Raw genomic sequence first — 21,935 nt, 5'->3', positions numbered from 1 at the left:
ACACACACACGCAGACACATGCACACACACAGACGCAGACACATGCACACACACACGCAGACACATGCACACACTCACACACACATACACACACACAGACAGACGCAGACACATGCACACACACACACAGGCTCCTCAGTGCAAGCTCTGCCAGTCTGATCTCAGCGCAGAGTGGATAAAGGAGCAAAGCTTGCGCACTCCTGTCCCCCGGCTCAGAGTACAAGTCCGGACTGCGATCCCACCGTCCCACAGAGCTCCAGGTGGGGGATTCCACAATCAGACGCACACAGACCATTTCCAGGCTGAGATTCTGGGCACCCTTCCAAAACCGAAAGGGATCTGTTCTTCCCTGCAGCAAGTTTTACTAGCTGGACTTTTCTTTCAGTGAGAGCGAGAAGCGTCCACAGGGAGATTTATATCCTCATTTACCCAAAGTGGGAGCAAACCAGAGTGAAGGATGGGTCCCTATCTGCTATCATCGCCTATGTTACCATGTTTTAAACGTTTTAGGACTTCGTTTTATTGATGCTTATTCTTAAGACGCTTTTTATTGATTGAACTGTTTTAAAGGTAGTTTGAAGTTAGTTGTACTGAGACCATTTTACATTTTTAATTGCCATGTTTTTAAATTATGGGGATTTTTGGTTTTTATCACTGCCTGTTTACTTTGTTCGTCTCGGACATCCTGATGTACGTTCTTTTGTCAGCCAGCTAGGACCTGTGCATAGGCGGCACATTAAATAAACCAACCTGTAACCTAGGTTGCACAGCCACCCCCCAAAGGACACTTAACCCCAGTCCCGCACTTACTGCTCAGAAGCCAGGATCATTTTGGACAGCATGGGATCCACAGGGAGTTCTGCCATCCTCCTGCCGAGCTGGGAACAGAAGCGGGAGCCGTCATCAGCGGGCGCCCGAGACTCTCACCCAACGCAGCAAACATACAGAGTGACCAATCGTGCACCCGGGTGTCCCCTCTAAAACTATTACACACACAGGCGCCAAGGGAAGGCCAGGTCCCGTCCCCCCCCCCCCTTTAACAACACGCACAATGAAAGGCTGCTGCACACGAGGCGGGTCTCCTTTAATGCTAACACTGATTTACCGATTCCTGTCCCAGGAAAGGAGGCTGCCCAGAGGAAGAGGACACAAGGGCCCGGGTACCTTTGTGAGCTCTCCCAGATGGTTGAGGGCCCCCAACGCGTACAGCTGCTCCAGCGCCAGCACCAAAGTCTCATGGGGAGGAGGGTCCATGAAATCAAAGCGAATTAGGTCATTGATTCCTGCAAACAGTGGAAAAGGCCAACAGACAAAAGAAGGAAAAATAAGGTGCTGTTAATTTTCTTTCCTTGGCTCCTCCTAGACCAGTCAAGCTGCAATGGATTTGCTCACCTGCCAGCAGATGGAGACAATGAACAACTAGTTTGATGAACTTCCCTGTGCAGCGCGGGGGTGGCCAACTCCAGTCCTCAAGAGCCACAAACAGGCTGGGATTTCAAGACATCCATAATGAATATACATGAGAGAGATTTGGCGTATCAGAGGCAATGCATGCAAATCTCGTGCATTCAAATTTCTCTCATGCATATTCAATAGGGATATCCTGAAAATCCGGCCTATTTGTGACTCTTGAGGACTGGAGTCGGCTACCCCTGCTGTACAGGAGCTCGTGGAGCCAGTAACAATTGAGTATTTCTGTAACAAAGCAATGAAAATCTTTCTAGTCCCCTCGCCAAGCAGGGACATCATTAACATTAATTCCCACCAACCAAGGTGCGCAAGGTCCAGATCCGCACCGGGTCTAATATCTCTATTGAGAAGCTGCAAATATAAGATGTATAAATAAATGAACACTAACTACCAATGACAGCTGGAGAGCCAAGCACACATTTTCTGCAGAAGGATAATCGGGCCAGGTGCCTGGGCTAGTCTGGTAAGACAAGGAAAGAAAGTTAGCAGATAAGGACCAAAATGTTTTTTAGAAGGTGATATTATCCGGTTTTTCCTTTTTCATGGTAAAAAGAAAGGTGAAGCTGCGTCTAAGGCTCCTCTGGCTTAGGTGGATCAAAGAGGCCACTGGACTGAGCTCTCTCTCTCTGAAGGGCCCAGGCGAGTTTCTTGGGCAGATCATACTATGGGTTCCACCAGAGGAGCTATGCAAGGCAGCAGCTCGGTCATTCTTGCAATCGTTTACCAGGCTGGTCAGGATTCCACCCGGTTTGAGGGCTGCTTAGGTTAGGTACCATCCCCCATGCATCTGGACTGGTCTGGTTGGATGAAAAGAAAGGAAGAATGTGGATACCGGACTAGAATCCTTCTCATATCCAGCAGCCAAAACTCTTTCACGTGTTCAGCCCCGTTCCTTCTGGCGGCTATCAGAGAGAGATTGCCTGACTCAAAAAGAAAAGGCAGGAAGGATGGTACAGTACGCAGACACTCCCTCATCTGAGAACGAGAGGGTCTGAAGCTCTGACACACGCCTAGTCAAACCGATTGCCACCAAACCCACCCTCTTGATCATAAGATCTTTAACTGATGCCTCTAACGGGGTCAAACAGTGCTGCACGCGAGGCCTGAAGTATCAAACTGAGATCCCAGGATGAAGATGTTTCATTCCCATCAGGAAACGCAAAATATCAGGATGAGCCGATACAGACGTCCCCCCCCTGCACTAGCCCTCTGTAGCAAGCGACTGCTGCCAGCTGAACCTTGAGAGAATTCAGAGCCAGACCCTTGTGCAATCACCAAGATCACAGGGAGTGGCACTTTGAACAGAGAAACTCTCTCATGCCTCAAAGATCTCCCACACCCTGACATAAGCAAATCTCAGAGGCTCCTTGATCAAGAACTTCTTCAGACCTACATACCTCCCAGGAAAGAGATCTAGGTGTCATAGTGGATAACACATTGAAATCGTCGGTGCAGTGTGCTGCGGCAGTCAATAAAGCAAACAGAACATTAGGAATTATTAGGAAGGGAATGGTGAATAAAACGGAAAATGTCATAATGCCTCTGTATCGCTCCATGGTGAGACCCCACCTTGAATACTGTGTACAATTCTGGTCGCCGCATCTCAAAAAAGATATAGTTGCGATGGAGAAGGTACAGAGAAGGGCAACCAAAATGATAAAGGGGATGGAACAGCTCCTCTATGAGGAAAGGCTGAAGAGGTTAGGGCTGTTCAGCTTGGAGAAGAGACGGCTGAGAGGGGATATGATAGAGGTCTTTAAGATCATGAGAGGTCTTGAACGAGTAGATGTGACTCGGTTATTTACACTTTCGAATAATAGAAGGACTAGGGGGCACTCCATGAAGTTAGCAAGTAGCACATTTGAAATTAATCTGAGAAAATTCTCACTCAACATACAATTAAGCTCTGGAATTTGCTGCCAGAGGATGTGGTTAGTGCAGTTAGTGTAGCTGGGCTTAAAAAAGGTTTGGGGAAGTCCATTACCTGCTACTAACACGAGATTGTCCCCTGCCAGAAAAACCTGCTCAAACCATGCCTTCGATGTAGTAACCTGCTGACCTGTTACGGAGCCTTGGCAAACCCCGGGCTAATACTACCGTCGCCATGCTCCTCGCCGAGGTCCTGATGAAGACATACTGGGCATCTGCCACAAATCCAACACCTGCCTCCTGACATGTGGACTCCCCTCTTCCAGGTTCCCCACTGGAATCTACTGAATCCAGAACAAACAGGCTCTGGACATATAACCAAAGCAAACTGCTGCCTGCAACGTCACGGAACGTGTTGCTCTCTGTCTCCACCTGCTGGTAGGAGAGCAGAAACCCATGCATCTGGACTGGTCTGGCTGGCTGAAAAGGAAAAGAGAGGAGTGCAGCAGGCTGGCTTTTTTTTTTTAACACAATACTTGGTTCTCAGAAATGGTAACTGCTCCTTATATTTGATTTTTTACCAAACACAAGCCTAAAATCACATTAAGAGGGCAAACCGTGTCGTCAGCCAAGTGGCTGGAGTCGGGAAGAATGCGATGCATCAAATCAAAGTAAACTCTGTGGATATGGGAACAGGCATCGCCGAACGCAGAGCACGGCCCTTTCCCACAGGACAGGTTCCCGTTCCCGGAACACCCGCACACATCACTTTCCTGCCACCCACCCACCCGGTCCAGGGAGCTATCAGGGGTAGACTCTCTCACGGACTGCGTGTCCGGATCCAGAACTAAAGGCTCTGCGGCAATCTTGTCCCATTGCGAGATCAAAGCGAGAAAGGGGGCAACACAGGAGCAGTACTCAGGCTCTTTGGCAGTATAACTACGTTCCCTAGGCCGATGCTGGGTGTTAACGGTAAAAAAAAAAAAAGAAAAAGACACGCGTGCACACACACACACACACACACACACACACACACAGCACAACAGGTCTGCAGGGGCCACGTACCCAGGCTCTTCAGTAACAGCACCACATTCCCCAGGTTGGTCCGCTGGATCTCGGGCACCGTGCTATCCTCCATCTCGTTCTTGTAGGCCCAGGCCGTATACAGACGGAAGCACCTCCCGGCCGCCACTCGCCCGGCCCGGCCCGCACGCTGATTCGCCGAGGCCTGCGGGGCAGAAACACAGGGGATTGGAAATCTTATTAAGAATGAAAACAAAGGAAGGAAGGGAGAGGAGGGGGGCGGGAGAAGGAGGGCCAAGAGGCGGCAGAAGGGAGAGCGGGAAGGGGAGAGAGAACTGCACTGGGGCAGCGCCGTTACCCTGGAGCAGGGCGTGACGATGAGGGACTCCATCCCCGTGCGGGCATTGTAGCTCTTCTGCTTGCAGAACCCGGGGTCGATGACGTAAATGATCCCGTCGATAGTCAGCGACGTCTCGGCAATGTTCGTGGCGATGACCACCTGGGGAGACAGGGAAACGGGTCAAGCTGCTGCTGCTGCCTGTGCTTTGTCATGCCAGGGGATTATTAATCCCGTCTCAACAGCCAAGCGGAAGACGGGCGTTCTCCAGAGGAATTAAAAAAAAAACCAAACAAACCCCACATTTAACCCCATCCAGCCTGCACAGCGTCCCTGTCCGCACTGCTGAGGATATATCCCAGCTGCCAGCCGTATCCACGTTCGTTTTGGCTGCGGTCCTCTTTGGGTCTCTACCATGATGTAAGTAGGTAAGTATACAAGTTCCCATGCTTAATCCAACGCCCAGTTCCCTTCCTCCTCAATCCCACACCCAGGTCTTGCCACCAAGCTTGGTAATAATCTTAAACCAGCACCATAACGAGTGAAGCTGTTGCCCCCCACATCTGACCTCCTAGCCCCCATGGCCTTGCTGAATGCTGCCTGGCCCTCAGCAACCTGCTGCCATCAACCTCACTGATCTCTGAGGGAGTTGCCGCCCGCCGGATCCCATCCAGGTGCTCCGGGGCCCTCAGCTTGATCTCTGCCTTGGTTTTCTCCTGATCGGCTTTGCCGGGCAGCACTTGGGCCTTTACAGGACAAGAGGCCTGGAGGAGAGGGCAGGCTCGGGCGTAACATCACGGAGCGAAGGCAAAGCCTCAGGAACAGAACTCAAGAGCTCCTGTGCCTGACCACATCGGGGAAGCGAGGGCCCTGTCCCGGGCCAGGCACAAAGAATCCTCAGCAGCAGGGAAGCGAAGGGGAGAAGCTGGAAAGTCAGGCAGGGTCTGTAGCAGGGCAGCTGGGGAGGGAGAACGGGCAGAGAATGCCCCGGGCCTGGTCCGTGCGTCAGCAGGTGTGGGGGGGCGCACAGACGGGGGGGGGGGACAGGGGTATTCACCGATTGCTCTATATTGCAAAAAAAAATGCATCTGCGTGATGCTGAGGAAGGGGCGGCAGCCTTAGGGGACGGCAGGCCAGGTGACCACCCAGAGCCCCGCAGATCTGCAACACGCTCTTCTCAGGGCGAAATCATTTCCGCAAGGAAGTGGCCCCGGCCGCCTCGTAGCACTCAACGATTAAACAAGACGCGCACCACAACCGTGGTGGGTTAAATATTTCCCTACGTCCGCTCACCTTGCATACCAGCCCCCCTACAACTGCGCGAGCACAGGCGTCGTTAGTATTTATGACCGAGGCTCCACGAACGAGATGTAAATATTTCTTAAATTTGGGGGTCTAGGTTATGCTGGGATGCTTCCTGCCCTAACTCCCTCTGACCACAAACATCGGGCGAGGCGGGTGATTTCAGAGGGGGGGGGGGGGGGGGCGACTGAGATATTCAGGTAAACATTTACCCTGCGGGATTTCTTACTCTCCGGGACTGTGGCCAGGCGTCCATAGTTACATAGGGGACCTGGCGGCTGTCGCGGTTGCAGCTTCCCTGGAACACAGGGCGAACCAAACTTGGAATCCGAAAACGTCCAACCTGGTTATAGGTCTTCAAAAAAATAAAAGCCTCGGAGGGGGGGGGGTCCCGGGTGTCTCTCTCACCCCAGGGCCGCCCCTCCTCCCCCTGCTTGGGGGAGGAAGAGGAGGGGTGGTAGGGAGGTCCCTGTGACCCCTGGTACCTTGCGGGCTCCTGGCGGCGTGGGCTCGAAGATCTTGGCCTGCATGTCGGAGGGCAGGTTGGCGTAGATGGGCAGCACCAGCAGCTCCGCGATCTTTGATCCCAGGCGCCGGCAGCGCTCCTGCAGCATCTCGCAGCAGGCCTCGATCTCTTCCTGCGGGAGGAAAGGAGACACGTGAGGAGGCGGGGGCAGAGCCAGCGGGTGGCAGTCCGTCCCCCCCCCCCCCCCCAGCCTGGTGTGGAGTGATGAGCTCTTACCTGGCCGGTGAGGAAGACAAGGACGTCTCCCGGGGGCTGCGTGACGTGGATCTGCAAAACAGACACCACGCAGGCTTCCAGGTAATCCGCCTCCGGGGACTGCAGAGACAAGGGACAGGGGATTAGAGCAGTCACCCTGCTATACCGCACCCTCGAATCCAGCTAAAACACTCTGCGGTCCTTCGTGGAAGGGTCCTGAACCCCCCCCTCACAGCTAACACATCAGCGAGAGTCATGTGCGCGCTCACATGCCTACTGCGTTTAACAGTCTGCAACATACAAAACATCAAAACAAGGAGTGCACAAGAATAATTAAAAAAAAAATAAATTCAAAAGGAGATGGTCAAACTCTCCTCTGGTGTGGCTCCTCCCATCCTCACTATCAGCCAAGGAATGCACCCCTGCCGTGGACCCTCTCCTCCTAATGGCCAACGAATGCACCCCTGCCGTGGACCCTCCCCTCCTAACGGCCAACGAATGCACCCCTGCCGTGGACCCTCCCCTCCTAACGGCCAACGAATGCACCCCTGCCATTGTCCATCTCCACTTAACGACCAATGAATGCACCCCTGCCGTGGACCCTCCCCTCCTAACGACCAACGAATGCACCCCTGCCATGGACCCTCCCCTCCTAACGGCCAACGAATGCACCCCTGCCATTGTCCATCTCCACTTAACGACCAATGAATGCACCCCTGCCGTGGACCCTCCCCTCCTAACGGCCAATGAATGCACCCCTGCCATTGTCCATCTCCACTTAACAACCAATGAATGCACCCCTGCCGTGGACCCTCTCCTCCTAACGACCAATGAATGCAACCCTGCCGTGGACCCTCTCCTCCTAACGGCCAATGAATGCACCCCTGCCGTGGACCCTCCCCTCCTAACGGCCAACGAATGCACCCCTGCCATTGTCCATCTCCACTTAATGACCAATGAATGCACCCCTGCCGTGGACCCTCCCCTCCTAACGGCCAACGAATGCACCCCTGCCATTGTCCATCTCCACTTAATGACCAATGAATGCACCCCTGCCGTGGACCCTCCCCTCCTAACGGCCAACGAATGCACCCCTGCCATTGTCCATCTCCACTTAACGACCAATGAATGCACCCCTGCCGTGGACCCTCTCCTCCTAACGGCCAATGAATGCAACCCTGCCGTGGACCCTCTCCACCTAACGGCCAACGAATGCACCCTTGCCATGGGTCCTCGCCTCCTAACGGCCAACGAATGCACCCCTGCCATGGATCCTCTCCTCTTAACGGCCAACAAATGCACCCCTGCCGTGGACCCTCTCCTCCTAACGGCCAATGAATGCAACCCTGCCGTGGACCCTCTCCACCTAACGGCCAACGAATGCACCCCTGCCATGGATCCTCTCCTCTTAACGGCCAACAAATGCACCCCTGCTGTGGCCTCTCTCCCCCTAATGGCCAACAAATGCACCTTCTCGCCTGACGGCCAAGTGAATGCAACCCCTGTTGTGGCTTCATCCATCCCTCTTCCCTGCTCTTCCCAGGGATTGCTGGGCCCTGGCGGCGGCCTCCGTTCTTCCCCTGCCAACGGCCTGCCTCCCCGCCCCTCTTACCTTGGTGTAGTAGATGTCCACGGGGAAGCGGCGGCCAGGAATGCGGAAGATGGGCGCCTCGTCGAAGAAGGTGGAGAAGCGCTCCGTGTCCAGCGTGGCGCTGGCGATCAGCACCTTGAGGTCCGGCCGGAAGCGGGCGATGTCCTTGATCAGGCCGAAGAGGATGTCCGTGTGCAGGGTCCGCTCGTGGGCCTCGTCCACCACCACCACACTGCCACGGAACGAAGTGAAACAAACCAGCAGCTGAGTGCAGGGTCGTGTTCAGTGCAGGGGCAGAAGATGTGATTTACTGATTACCATTGGAGAGCGGCAAAAGTTAAAACCGCCTCCTGCGTTCCTCTCCGTGCAATCTGATTGCAATTTTAAACAAACTCAGGAGGGTGAAAAGGTGCCGGGAAAAAATAAATAAATGCGTTATTAGAAAATCTTCGAGACTACCCTTGCAGGGGACGTGCGGGAGGAAGATAGGACGTGGTGGTGGGGGGGGGGGGGAGAGGGGCACCGGGCCAGCAGAGGCCGAGCGAGATGGGAGTGCAGAACGGGACAAGGGCGGCCAGGAGAGAAGCCCATGGGTTCACGGCGATTGCGGGTTTTGAAACGGCTGCAGAAGCGGAAGGGCATTAAGCTCTGGAATTCATCGCTGGAGGACGTGGTAAAGGCAGTTAAGCATGGCAGGGTTTACAAGAGGTCTGGACAAGTTCCTGCAGGAACAGTCCATAAGCTGTTGTTACTAACCAAGTAACCACTGCTTATCCCGGGGGGGTTAGCAGCACGGGATCTATCTGCTTCTCGGTATCCTGCCAGGTACTTGTGATCTGCATCGGCCACTGTCGGAAACAGGAGACTGAGCCTGAGGGACCCTTGGTCTTGTGCTCTTATGTGACTCGTGGATGCGGCAGGCAAGGGGCAAACTGCCACAGACACCGAGCAGGTGAAGCTGCGTCTATTTACGAAGAAATATTTTGGAAGAGTCGAAAAAGGCGGCAAATGTACACCGCAGCCGGCAGAGCAGACTTCAAAGCCGCCCCGCGTCTCTCTCCAAGTCTCGCGACCGAGTTCAGATCGCCCCAGGGGGGCGGGACAGATTAACAGGGTACAGGGGGGTGGGTGAAGGAAGAAGGCGACGCAAGCTCCCACAAGCCGTGATCGCAAGGCCCGTCTGAGAGCAGCTTGGGAGGTACCTGTAGCTGGCCAGGTCCGGCTCGGTCAGGAACTCGCGCAGTAACATCCCATCCGTCATGTACTTCAGCACCGTCCTCTCCGAGGTGCAGTCTTCGAAGCGGATGCTGTAGCCGACCTGCAGGAGAGACGCACGTGCAAGTTGGGCACCCAGGCCCTTGCTGGCAATCCACCTCGCCTCACGGCCTAGGGCAGGGCTGGCCTCCGATTTTTTCAGCCACTTGCGATGTTTTCAGGGGGGGGAAAAAAAAAAAAAAGGTGTGCCACGTTCCCAGTGTTTCGGAAATGGACACGAACCGCCTCTGGGGCGTTACGGTCGCTCGCCGCTCTGCGACCTCCTTCCTGCTGACCGCCCCCCTCATCCCCGACCCCAGGAGACCACCCTACCTCGTTCCCCAGCTTGACCCCCATCTCCTGCGAGACTCGCGCCGCCACGCTCATGGCGGCCACTCGCCGGGGCTGCGTGCAGCCAATCTTGGAGCCGCTCCTGGTGTAGCCCTGCAGAGGGAACAGAAACAAAAGGTCGGTGGTGCCTCGGGGCCCTGCGCGCCTCTCTCCCACGCACTTCAGCTCCGTTCTGAGGAGACCTGCAGGCCGCACCGCTCCCCCCCCCCCCCCCTCCCCAACCGCCATCACCACCCAAGGCAGCTCCCTCTCCTCACGGGCGATTACCTCCTCGTGCAGGTACTGGGGGATCTGAGTGGTCTTCCCGGACCCCGTCTCCCCCTCGACGATCAGGATCTGGTGTTCTGCGATGGCTGCCAGCAGGTCTGCCCGGTAGGGGAAGACGGGCAAACTCCGCCGCACTTCTTGGATGGAAAGTTTCTTCCTCTCCGCCTCCGAGATTTCCGGCTTCTCTTCCTGCAGGGTGGAGAGGAGGTAGCGTGGTAAGAGCCCCTTCTCATCTATTTATAAAGTGGCAGAGGCAGACACAGGCAAAGGCTTTGGTTGATGTGGGGACGACAAATTCTTGCCCTACCTTTCGTGACACGTTGGGTGCCGGGAGAATGAATCCCTCACCGCGTGTGAACTGGAGAGAACCCCTCCCTTTCCCCACCGCCTTCCACGTGGGCTGAGCCTTTAGATGGTGAGGGGGGAGGACCCGGTGCAAGGTGGCGATCCCATTACCTTCTCCACGGTGCCCTTCATCTGCACCGAGCTGACAAAGTGAATCATCTCCTCCTCCTCCATCACGTAGTCGTACTCCTTCTGCTTGTGGTGCTGGTGAGCGTCCCGGGCACCGAACCGCAGCACCGCCGCCCCCATGTGATCCTCCTCCCACCGATTCTGCTCGTCCCGTGGGGCAAACTTCTCCTCGGACACCGGCTCCTCGTAGCGATCTGGGATTTGCTGCGACGTAAGGGGAAGGAAAAAACAAACAAACAAAAAAAACAAACCCCAATTAATCCACCGTCGCCTAGGCCGCCTGCCGCCTCGTGGCGTGAACGCGGTGTGGCGGAATCCACCGGCAGGCGGCGACCGCGAGTATTAAAGCGATGGCCGCACAGCCTGGAGGTCCTGGTGGATCCCCTCCCGCCCGTTTCCCCGTCTCTGACGGCGGAAGCTGGCCTCACCCCCCCCTCACCTACCTTCCTGCGCGTCTCCTCGGGCATGTAGTACCGCTGGCTCTTCTCCATCTTCTCCTGCTCGCCCGCCTTCTTGTAGTCCTTGGCGAGGTCCCGCACCTTCCTCCGGTACTCCAGGTCCCGCCGCTCCTTCTCCGTCAGCTGCTGGTCCGCGAAGAGGTACTCCTCGTCCGCGATCTCCGCCTCCAGGTCCTCCAGCTTCTCCTTCTCCCTCTTGGTGAGGTAATCCCGCCGGGACTTCTTGCGCAGCTCGGGGACCTGGGCGGAGACAGAGCGGCGAGAGCACATTCGCACTGCCCCTCCCCCAAGGCTCACGTCCAGACACCCCCCCCCCCCCCCCCCCCCCCCCACCCCCCTAATACTAAGAGCAGCCTCCGTGAGCCTCTTCAGGCAAGAGACGGCAGAGTGGCAATGCCGGCAGGCGAGGGATCACAAAGCCAGGCTATTTTCTGCCCAAATTGCTCCCTGCTGCAGTGCCACAGGACCCTGGAAGCCCCCCACCCCGGTTTTTACCTCCGCCTTTCAGAACTGCTCCCGAATGATTCAAGTACAGGAGCTGCTGCCGCAGGGGTAGGGAATGAATGATGACCCCCGAGCTCCCTCCCAGCCATCACCCGTCTCTGATTCTAGAGGAGCACCTGTGGTCCCTTCAGCGGATACTCCAAGAGCGGAGCTACGGGGGGGTAAGAAAATGTTCCGGAAGGTGGAGGGTGTAAATCCCGGCTCTGCCACTGGCTTTCCTAGGACTTGCTGTTACGAACAGGCTATCATGTGTGTCACGATGGCGACGGACAGGGAGAGGGAGGAGGCGTGAAAGAAAAAAAAAAATGAACCTGAAAACAAGTAGAGTTGCACAGCCCTTCTTATGGAGTTGGGGATTTTTCCTAACCCTGATTTCTTAAGAACCCCAGTTACCCATCCGCCTCTGTAGGGCTGCAGTATTCACAGTGGCCACCGTGTGTCAGGGCCTTCTACCAGGATACAGGGATACTGCCGCCTTGTGGCCAGTGCTGGTACTGCAGCCACCAAAAATAATTCCCCACCCCAAAACCAATTGTTGGCTCCATCCAGGAAAACCTTTCTGGGAATTTCTCTAAACCTGTAAATTTGGTCGCTAAATGTTGAATGGTTTGGGAGATAATATGTACCAGGAAACAGTGAGTGTGTGTGTGTGGGGGGGGGAGGGGTTTCCCTAATTTTCCGCTAGATCACTGGGCCAACATTATTCTCCTTTCTGCCTCTCAGATAGATCTAATCATCCTGGAAATGTGGTTCTTGCTCTAGGATGAATGGTTCGCAAGATAATGTGCACAGCAGACAAAGCAAAAGCAAACAACTTTTTTTTCTTTTTTAAAAGCCACAAAAAAAAAGACAGCGTACCATTTTCTTCCGATCCTCTTCTGCCAGTTTTAGACGTTTCTGCGCTTCCTCGTAGGCCTGCCGGGAAGGGCAGAGAGCGTGTGTTAGAGACCAAGCGGAGGCGAGGATGCCTGCCTTGCCGCATTGCAAATCTCCTTGGGGTTTTTTTTTTTTATATAAAATGCTGACATCTTAGCGCTCTCTTTGAGTACATGACAGTGCATCAAAGAGAGCGCACAAATTAACTGTCTCGCTAAGGGTAGATTCTATTGTTATTAGTGCGTTTCAGTATTGTCCGATGGTACAAAACTCTTCTGAGAACTTGGACACCAGCCAACATATTTTAGGTGCCAGGGTATTTTTTTGTTTTTTTAATTTTGCTCAGTTTTTTTTCTACCTTTTCCCTCCCTCTGTCCCCAAACCCAATTCCCCCTCCCTTCCCCTCCAGCCTCCTCAGTATTTTCCCTATCCCAGGCCCACAGCGGCACAAGCTGCGATCTCTCGCCCCCCCCCTGCGGCTGCTCCCGTCAGGGGGCCAGGCCACAAGTTCGGGGTGGCCCAGAAGACCCGGCGCCTGGGAGGTTTCCAGCCAGGACAGCGAACCTTCCTTCCAAAACCTCGGCCACGAGTCGAGTAACATTTAAAAAAACAAAAAAAAAACACTTTACGCTTTCAGGGCTGTAAGAGATTCCTGCGCTGGGGAAACACAAGAGCCTTGTGTGTTGCTATGAATTACATAAGCTGTGGAAAATGTATAAATAAAAAAGTCGATTTCAAGCCATTAAAACTGAACTGCCATGGGCAGCCCGGGATTTTCTACCACGAAACTCCGACGCGTTGGGTCCAATCTCGAACCCAAAGCTTGCAAGCAGGGCTGGATTTAACCAGAGTTCACCTTCCCTTTACCGTCGTTCCTGTTCCCGGATGTGGGCTTGAAAACCTCCCCTCAGGTTAGGGGGGAGGCACAGATTTCACCCCCCTCCAAGGAAGAGGGGGGAGGGACCCCGGAATATTTCTGTCCGACCTAGGCCGTGGCAGTTTCGACGCCAAAGAAACCCGAGACGTAAAGCGGACGAGACTCCGGCTGAAATAACCACAGGCGGGTCCGATGGTGCAGAACCACTCTGGGGGAAAGGTGCCGATCACTAGATCTGGGGTCAGAAGGTAAATCTGTTTGGTCCCTGGGCTGTGGAACTGGGCGTTCCCTCTGCTCCCGGACCACCGCATCAGGAGAGCCGTTAGGCCATCAGAAGGCCGCACCCGTCCCACCTCTGCTCTTTTGCAACCTAAAAAAATAAAACGGGCTTGAGTGACTGCATGGGGAAGACATTACAGCGAGATAGTGCCTCCCTGTCTCTGCTATAACCCTGTATAGCAACAGCAACAAAACCTCTCTTCCCTTTTACAAAAGATCATCCATCAAGGGAGTGCCCTGATGTGTGGTGATGTGCGGTAGACTATGGCCGAGATAACCACTCTGTGATTCTCCCATTACATGGCCACCGTCTTTATTCTCCAAATAGGTTTTTGTATTTTTTTTCTTGTGTTACATATCTAGTCCTGGATTTTCACTCTCCCTGACGGTCAGCTCGACCCTCTCGGAGCGTTCTCGCTTCTTACTGTAAGTACTTATCAGTCTCCGTGAACGCGGATGAATTCCCCGCCGCTCCTGCTGGGTCGACATCGGCCGTGTTTCGACTTCGGGGACCTCGCAGAGATTTTTCTTCCAGCCACCTCGCGGTTTCAAGGGCTCTGCAACACATTTCTTTAAAAATGCAAGAAATATCACTACTATATTTTTAATATTATTCCTAACTAAAACCGATTCTACACCACATAGAGGGTTCTCTTTTACTTACATTTTTTTCTTTCAGGATCCTTCTTGTAAGCGACGCCTTCGCTGTGTCATTCGGCGACCTCCTTTACTTATAAACCACCCTAGACCAACCACTACAGACCAATTCAGAGCGAGGCTGCAGGCACCGGTGAGCAAATTAAAATTTGGATAATACCCTATCTCCTACTGGGGTCTCGATCCCATACCAGTCCTACTACTGTAGCCTACCTAACTTCATGCTTTACTGTGACTCCTTACTTCCCATTGATCATATTATTCTAGTTTTTATTTACCATGGTACATCGGACCTGATGGAGAACTGCAACTCTGACTGACCCTATTGTTTGTGCTGTTTACCATGCGTCCGACGGACCCAACTGTAACCCCTATCTGTTATTCTTATCCCCGTAATGTCAATTGCCTCAATTTCATATGCAAAACTGCTGGTACTGAATACCCCCTAATTTATTGCAAGAGCATCCCGGGTGCAGCCCGCCTGGTTGGGCTGTCCCGTGGATGTTGAATGGTTATCTTATACCCCTTCGCGTGTACCATTTTCTCAGTTAAAAGCATTGACCAGTCAATTTCTCGGTTTTAAACCATGAAGGGGCTATTGTGTTCCACGTATGGATAAATCGTTGTTCCATTTGTGTCAATCGTAAATTCAAATCCCAGCCTCGTGGATGATTCTTTAGATGAAAGAGGGCTGCCACTGTAAATTCCTGAGTTTGATCCCCTGCCTGCCGACAGTGATCCACGAGAGTGGGCCCCGTCTTTTTGGTTTTTTTAATCCGGTTAAGATGTTCTTGAATTCGTGTTTTTAATTTGTGTGTGGTTTTTCCCTACATAGATTTTATTGCCGGAGCACCAGAGTGCGTATACTACACCCGTGGACTCGTCCACGAGTGTAGTATACGCCTACATCCTGGGATCTCCAAGCGTGTTCCGGTGTACATGCGTGCGCAGGCGCTGCATTTACCGCAACTGGTCTGTCCTGCTGTGGGTTGGTTTCCCTGCTCTGCCGGAACCAAGAAATTGAGAATGAACCATAAAGTCTCTCAGGTTTCTGGCTCTCGTTAAGGCGAACATCGGTTTTTCCTGAAAAATCGGGGTAGATCTGTAGAAGAGACCAATATTTCAAAATACTGGACTTGAGACGATGCCTATGTGGTGGAAATGGTAGCACGCATACAATCCGATCGGTTGGTTGGTTTCTTTTCTGTTGTAACAATAAATCCCTGTTAGCCCATCTGGCTCTCTTCTTTATGACTGTGATGGGATATCCTCGCTGAAGAAATCTGTTCTTCATATCCTCAGCTTGGATCTGAAATTCTTCTACCGCTGAACATAATCTTCTAAGTCGAAGAAATTGTCCTACTGGCAGATTGTTTCTCAAATGACTTGGGTGAAATGATGAGTGGTGTAGAATCATATTGCGATCGGTTGGTTTTCGAAATATACAAAAACTAACTGTTCCCTGATGTAATGTTGTTTGAATGTCCAAAAATGAAACTTGTTCTGTACTGTAGTGACTGGTAAATTGTAAATGCATGAATTTAACCACTCTATGAACCTCTTCAGTCTTTCTTCATTGCCATGCCAGATCATAAATATGTCGTCAATGAAGCGTTTCCATGAGTGATTATGTGACGCGAACGGGTTATTCTCTATCCAACGTTTCTCAAACGCCGCCACATACAGATTGGCCAGGTCGGGAGCCATTGTGGCTCCATTTGCTGTACCTTTTATTTGCTTATAGTACTGTCCCTGGAAAGTCAAGTTATTTTGTTCTAGGGCTATGGTTGCTAGTTCAATGATGAACGCTGTTGGTATTCTATTACCCGTCTGTGCACTTAACAGCACCTCCGTGATGACTGTCACAGCTTCATTTTGAGGGACTGCTTCTATATAGCGCAGCTATATCAATTGTCACCAAAATGACTTGATCATTCAACTGTTGATATTCTTGCAAAATGGTAATGAAGTGGGCGGAGTCCCGGATATATGTTGGTATCTGAGGTATAAATCTGCGCAGGGCTCTATCAGCCAACCGGGATAGGGGTTCAAATAACGAGCCTTTGGAAGATACTATAGGGCGCCCCGGGGGGCGCCTGCAAAGATTTATGTATTTTTGGTACCAGATAAAATACCAGAATGTGGAATTCATCCGCGTTCACAGAGACCGATAAGTACTTACAGTAAGAAGCGAGAACGCTCCGAGAGGGTCGAGCTGACCGCCAGGGAGAGTGAAAATCCAGGACTAGATATGTAACACAAGAAAAAAAATACAAAAACTTATTTGGAGAATAAAGACGGTGGCCATGTAATGGGAGAATCACAGAGTGGTTATCTCGGCCATAGTCTACCGCACATCACCACACATCAGGGCACTCGCTTGATGGTTTTGAGTTTACGATAACCCTGTATACAGCAAGGCCTGGGATCCCTGGAGGGTTCCCGGCCACGCCTCTTTCCTCCCCTCCCCGGTACCTTTTTGTCCGACCTCTCCACGACGTGCCGGGTCCTCTCTCTGTCTTTCTGCTTCACCCTCTCCGCGAAGGCGTCCCGCTCCTCCAGATCCCTCAGCCTCTCCTGCTCCGCCCTTTCCCACTCGTCGTCAGAGTCCTTCTGGGGTGAAGCAGACCTGGAGCTCCTGCAAAGGAGAAACCCAAGGCGGTGGCACTTTAGCTTACAGGCGTGCACCGCTCACATAAACCTTGCAAAGAATCAGCTGAAGCCTGGGGCCAGGATCCGATAAAATATAGGAAAGCATCATACAAAAAAAGCTTGCACGGTCAACTATGTGCAGTTCTGCAACAGCTGCGTCTTTTCCTGCAACTTCTGGAAGGGACAAAATTCCACAGGGGAAAGAAAAAAATAACCACAAAACCGCGCATAAGCAAATACTGACGCGGAAAGCGCTGGGGGGCTAAGTTGCAGGATTCAGCCCATTTCCGCGCACGTCACGTGCACGAGAGGACGCGTCGGTGCGAATGCGCACTGCAAGTTCTTACGTTTTCTTTTCCGGCTCGCTCTCCGAGGACGAGGCCTCTCTCCGCTTCCTCAGGTGTTTCCTCTTCCTCTTTTCGGCCCGCTGTCCGCCCTGGCGCCTGGGCACGCCCTCGGTCTCCCCGCCGCTCTCCTCGCTGTCCAGCAGGGTGTAGGAGCGATTCTTTTGCTGCATGGCCAGTGCCTCTCTCTCAGCAGCCCGGGCAGGGCGCTCGGCCGGCTGAGCCCGAGGGACCTGCGGCACACATAAGCAAACCCTTTTTATCGTAGTTCGGGGGAGGTCAACTCCGGTCCTGGAGTGCCACAAACAGGTCCTGCTTTCCAGGTTAGCCACAGTGGATATGCATGAGACAGATTTGCATACAGTAGAGCCAGTGCATGCAAATGTACCTCATGCATATTTATTTATCTATTTATCATATTTGTCTATACCGGTGTATGGACCAAACCATCACATCGGTTTACAATCTCATAATAAAATACATAATATCAACGTCAAAATAAAAATACATACATACATCATTAGTTAAAAATCTAAAACTTCTTACAAATAAAATACCTAACCTAAAAATCACTCAAAACGTAAATCCTACTTCTTCATTTGCGTCTTGCAACAACCTGTATCCTGCATTGCTCAGCTGTTACTCTCATTGAAAGCCTGTTTGAACAGCCAAGTTTTCAGTAGTTTTTAAAATTCTGGCTGCCTTGTTCCTCGCCTTAATTCAACAGGTAAAGTGTTCCAAATCTTGGGGGCCGCGAGGGATAGTGCCCTTTCTCTAGCTGATGATAATGAGGGAATTGCCAATAGTCCTTTATTTGACGATCTTAAATTGCGCTGTGGCGATTGTAGTCTTGTAGATGCATTTAACCATTCTACGTGCTCCGCGTGTATTGCTTTGTGTAAAATTGTTAATGTTTTATATTGTATTCTTTGTTCGACTGGTAACCAGTGCAAATCAATGAGTGTTGGTGTTATATGGTCATATTTGCGAGTCCCAACATCACCCCATTTCTTTCACCCAACTTCTCAACCTTGTTCCAACCCAACATCCTCTTTACCTATGCCCGGGGTAGGCAACACCAGCCCTCGAGCGCCGCATGCTGGTCAGCTGTTCACGATATCGAAACTGCATGTTCATGAGATGCATTTGGATGCACCAAAACTCACCACATGCAAATGGAGCTCATGCATATTCACTGTGGACATCCTGAAAACCTGACCAACTTGCCGTCCTCTGACCTATGCCAACCATGCTCAAAATGTCATTACAGTGTGGGCCTCCACCTCTGCCCTCAGACCACCCCCCCCAAAGCACTGTCCTCTTTTCATTTTTACAAGTCTAACACTTAATCGAAGACCTAGTGGCCCCTCCTACATCTTGCCACCAAGCTTTGTAATAATCCATACAGTTGCCAGAAATAGTGAGGCTGTTGTCCAAAACATTCACATATTACATGAGAGAAATACCAACTAGCAAAATGAACAAAAATTATATTCATTTCACAAATATTTATTATAATAGTGGTGTTCAAAGAATATATAATGTACAAAATATCACATCATCCACATGATACAACAGCCACCACAAAAATATCATAAATATACACAACTGATGACGGAATAAGCAGAAGATTTCATTAAAATATCATACAATATCGTAGATTTTAATAACCCCACCCCCAATACAATCATACAAAAAAGTATTATATATCTCTACTCAGCGATGTGATATCCCTGCTTAAACATACAAACCAACAAGCATACCCAATTTTCAAACATCCCAATTGTTCCAATACCATACATTTATTTTATTTATTTACTTACTTAAAGGCTTTTATATACCGATGTTCATGTACTGGTACATATCACGTCGGTTTACATAGAACCAAAGTTGGAAATTACATTGAACAAGAGGTTACAAATAACAGGGCTAACTTGTAAGAGATTATAGAAAAGGTGAGAACGATTTAAAATTATTATTACAAAAAACACATAGTAAATAACAGTCAAGCTCGGATTAACGAAAGCCTTCTTAAGCCAGGGTGCATATTTTAGTCCAATTAACTGGCGAAATTATGGTTACGGCATCATATACCTGGCGTGGAGTAAGAAAAGCGTGAATCGGAGACCTTTAAGTGAATGCCTTTGTGAAAAGCCAAGTTTTGGCTTTTCACATAAACATAGATGCTAATAACTCACACTTGACCTCATATATACTAGGGATGTGCATTCGTCTAGAACGAATTAGACAATTTCAACGAAATTGTCTAATTCATCCTGTTCTGGCCACCCCGAAAAACGAAGGAAATTCTCCCAAAATTTCGGGAAATTTCGTTTTTCGGGGTTAGTGCACACTAACGGGGGAGTTAGTGCTTGCAAACCCGAAATTTGGGTCGGCTAAAAAAACAAACCCCAACTTTCATATTTCCTGCGGTTCCCTGATAACGAAGCCCAAAACAATCGGGCCATCTGATACCCATCTCTAATACATACCAATGTTAAAATGATCAGACACCCTTAAAACCCTCACTCATTTCACAAACTCATGGAACAAGAGGCCTTGCGGCTTAACATATAAGTAGCTACAAAGGCTTCTCAATTTAACTATCGTATTCACAGCTCCGCTGCACTCCCAATTGCTTCAACAGTCAAATTCGCTGCTTTTGTATCCATGGTGCATCCACATCCCAATGCATCCTAATTCCGACAAGGGACCCTCGTTTCACCCGAGCTGGGCTTCTTCAAGGAAATGTATTTATGTTATTTATTTATTTATTTATTTAACAGCTTTTCTATACCGATATTCGAATGTACATCATATCGGTTTACATCAAAAACAAAAGGTGGAAAATACAAAGAACGGGGAAGGGGGGAGAGGGACAACAAGAGTAACATGTTGCAACAACGGTGCTGCAGCTGGAAAGGGGCTCTAATGGTGAGCCTGAAGGATAAAACTAGAGAGGAAACATATTAAGATATTAATGTATTAACATATTAGCATGTAAACATATTAACATAAGACTTTGTGAGTGGTAGTGATAAAAGCAGTTGAAATGAGGGGGCATAGGGGGCATTGGGTGGGTAGGGAGTGTCTAGAACTAGTCTGGGAATGCCTGGTGGAAGAGCCTGGTCTTTAGCATTTTCTTGAATTTAAAGGGGCAGGGCTCAAGGCGGAGGTTGTGGGTAGGGTATTCCAGCGGGTAGGTCCAGCAATTGATAAGGCAAGGTCCCTGGTTGATGTGAGATGGGCTTTCTTGAGAGGTGGGATATGTAGGGTACCTTTGAGGTTTGCTCTGGTTGGGCGGGCGGGCGGGACTGTGTGAATCGGAAAGGTTCACTGAGCCAGTTGGAATTGCTTTTGTGGATGGGTTTGTGCATAATGGTGAGGGTCTTGAATAGGATGCGTGATGATATAGGGAGCCAGTGTAATTCTTTGAGGAGGGGGGTTATGTGGTCTGATTTGCATGCATTATTACGATTCTAGCGGTGGCGTTCTGTAACATTTAGAGAGGTCTGATAGTGGAGTAGGGAAAGGCCTATTCATTTCCCTAGAAAGGGCAATGACTCCAAGCCGTCTAAAGTATTCCAAACACAAGGTCGTAAATTACTAAAAGACGCATAAATCCTCCAACTTATTGTACAAAATAAGCCGATACGAATTTCCAATACAGCACAAAATGTCAGACTCAGTATTCGACTTGGTGCTGTCAGATGACGTCCTCCTGATGGATGACTTTTTGTTCTGCTATCCACAGAGAACACCTGTTACAGGTAAGCTACTTTGCTTCCCCTTTGGAACCTTAGTTAATTTTTCACATGCATGCAACCAACCACACATGTCATTTTATTAGGATTGTTCACACTCCACCCTCTCTGAACCCACCAAGGACCAATCAAAAAGCTCCTGATCCATTTTAAAGTCCAGCATTGACCAATCAGGTGGCCGATGAACCTGTGATATGAGGGCTTCCACAGTCACGTGACCCACAAAGACCTAGCCAGATTCCATTCGCCCATGTGGCCCACAGCCCACCAATCATAGGAATCCTACTTTTTGATTTCCTTCCTCCTGGATGAAAGCAGGAGTCGAACCTGCAGCTTTACAACGCAGAGATGCCTGCTACTTTCCCTGAGCCACCACAGGGCTGCAATCATAGGAATCCTACTAGCACGCGGGGAAATATACTACAAGTCCCGGCGTGCCCTGGGCTAAGCACGCGCTTCTCCTTACCTTACTCCAGAGCTGCCCGGCGAAGGCCTCCATGCGCGCGTCCATCTCCAGGGCGCCCGTGTCGCGCAGGCGCCGGAGCAGCTCCTCTGGGCTCGAGCAGCGGCGCGCGGTGCCCACCAGGAACTGCGCCACGTGCCGCTCGCTGAGCCCGAGCAACGCGTGCAGCTGCTCCTGCACCCAGCCTTCCACCGTCTCCATGGCGACAGAGCGCTCGCGGAACAACGATCACGGCCAACTGCTTGGCACCGCCTATACCTCTCTAGGCCCGGGCTTAGATGCGCTTCCGGGTGAAAATGTTTGGGGCTCGTAATAGGCGCCTGTTGCCCACGGGCGCGGGGAAGAAGTTACAGCGAGACAGTGCCTCCCTGTCTCCGCTGTAACCCGGAAATTGCTCTAGGG

General features: G+C 51.3%; 1 protein-coding gene across 2 annotated transcripts in view; it reads right to left on the bottom strand.

Moving 5' to 3' along the window:
- DHX16 (DEAH-box helicase 16) overlaps positions 1 to 21,935 on the bottom strand; it is a 49,004-nt gene extending 27,069 nt beyond the window's left edge. Inside the window, exons 1-16 of one of the 2 annotated variants that reach the window (XM_029585599.1) lie at positions 21,537 to 21,935; positions 17,310 to 17,539; positions 16,786 to 16,948; positions 12,480 to 12,536; positions 11,103 to 11,357; positions 10,642 to 10,863; positions 10,186 to 10,374; positions 9,901 to 10,011; positions 9,516 to 9,733; positions 8,335 to 8,545; positions 6,744 to 6,842; positions 6,487 to 6,639; positions 4,721 to 4,861; positions 4,405 to 4,567; positions 1,165 to 1,283; positions 811 to 878 (exon numbers count right to left, since the gene is read on the bottom strand). In XM_029585599.1, coding sequence (XP_029441459.1) covers positions 811 to 878; positions 1,165 to 1,283; positions 4,405 to 4,567; positions 4,721 to 4,861; positions 6,487 to 6,639; positions 6,744 to 6,842; positions 8,335 to 8,545; positions 9,516 to 9,733; positions 9,901 to 10,011; positions 10,186 to 10,374; positions 10,642 to 10,863; positions 11,103 to 11,357; positions 12,480 to 12,536; positions 16,786 to 16,948; positions 17,310 to 17,539; positions 21,537 to 21,734 — 2,597 coding nt within the window. In that variant the 5' untranslated portion in view covers positions 21,735 to 21,935. The remainder of the gene's footprint in view (positions 1 to 810; positions 879 to 1,164; positions 1,284 to 4,404; positions 4,568 to 4,720; positions 4,862 to 6,486; positions 6,640 to 6,743; positions 6,843 to 8,334; positions 8,546 to 9,515; positions 9,734 to 9,900; positions 10,012 to 10,185; positions 10,375 to 10,641; positions 10,864 to 11,102; positions 11,358 to 12,479; positions 12,537 to 16,785; positions 16,949 to 17,309; positions 17,540 to 21,536) is intronic. The other variant, XM_029585600.1, reaches the window with a different exon arrangement.

The sequence above is a fragment of the Rhinatrema bivittatum genome, chromosome 19, assembly GCF_901001135.1.
Source record: "Rhinatrema bivittatum chromosome 19, aRhiBiv1.1, whole genome shotgun sequence".
Classification (NCBI taxonomy): domain Eukaryota; kingdom Metazoa; phylum Chordata; class Amphibia; order Gymnophiona; family Rhinatrematidae; genus Rhinatrema; species Rhinatrema bivittatum.
This window is presented reverse-complemented; position numbering and strand designations above follow the sequence as displayed.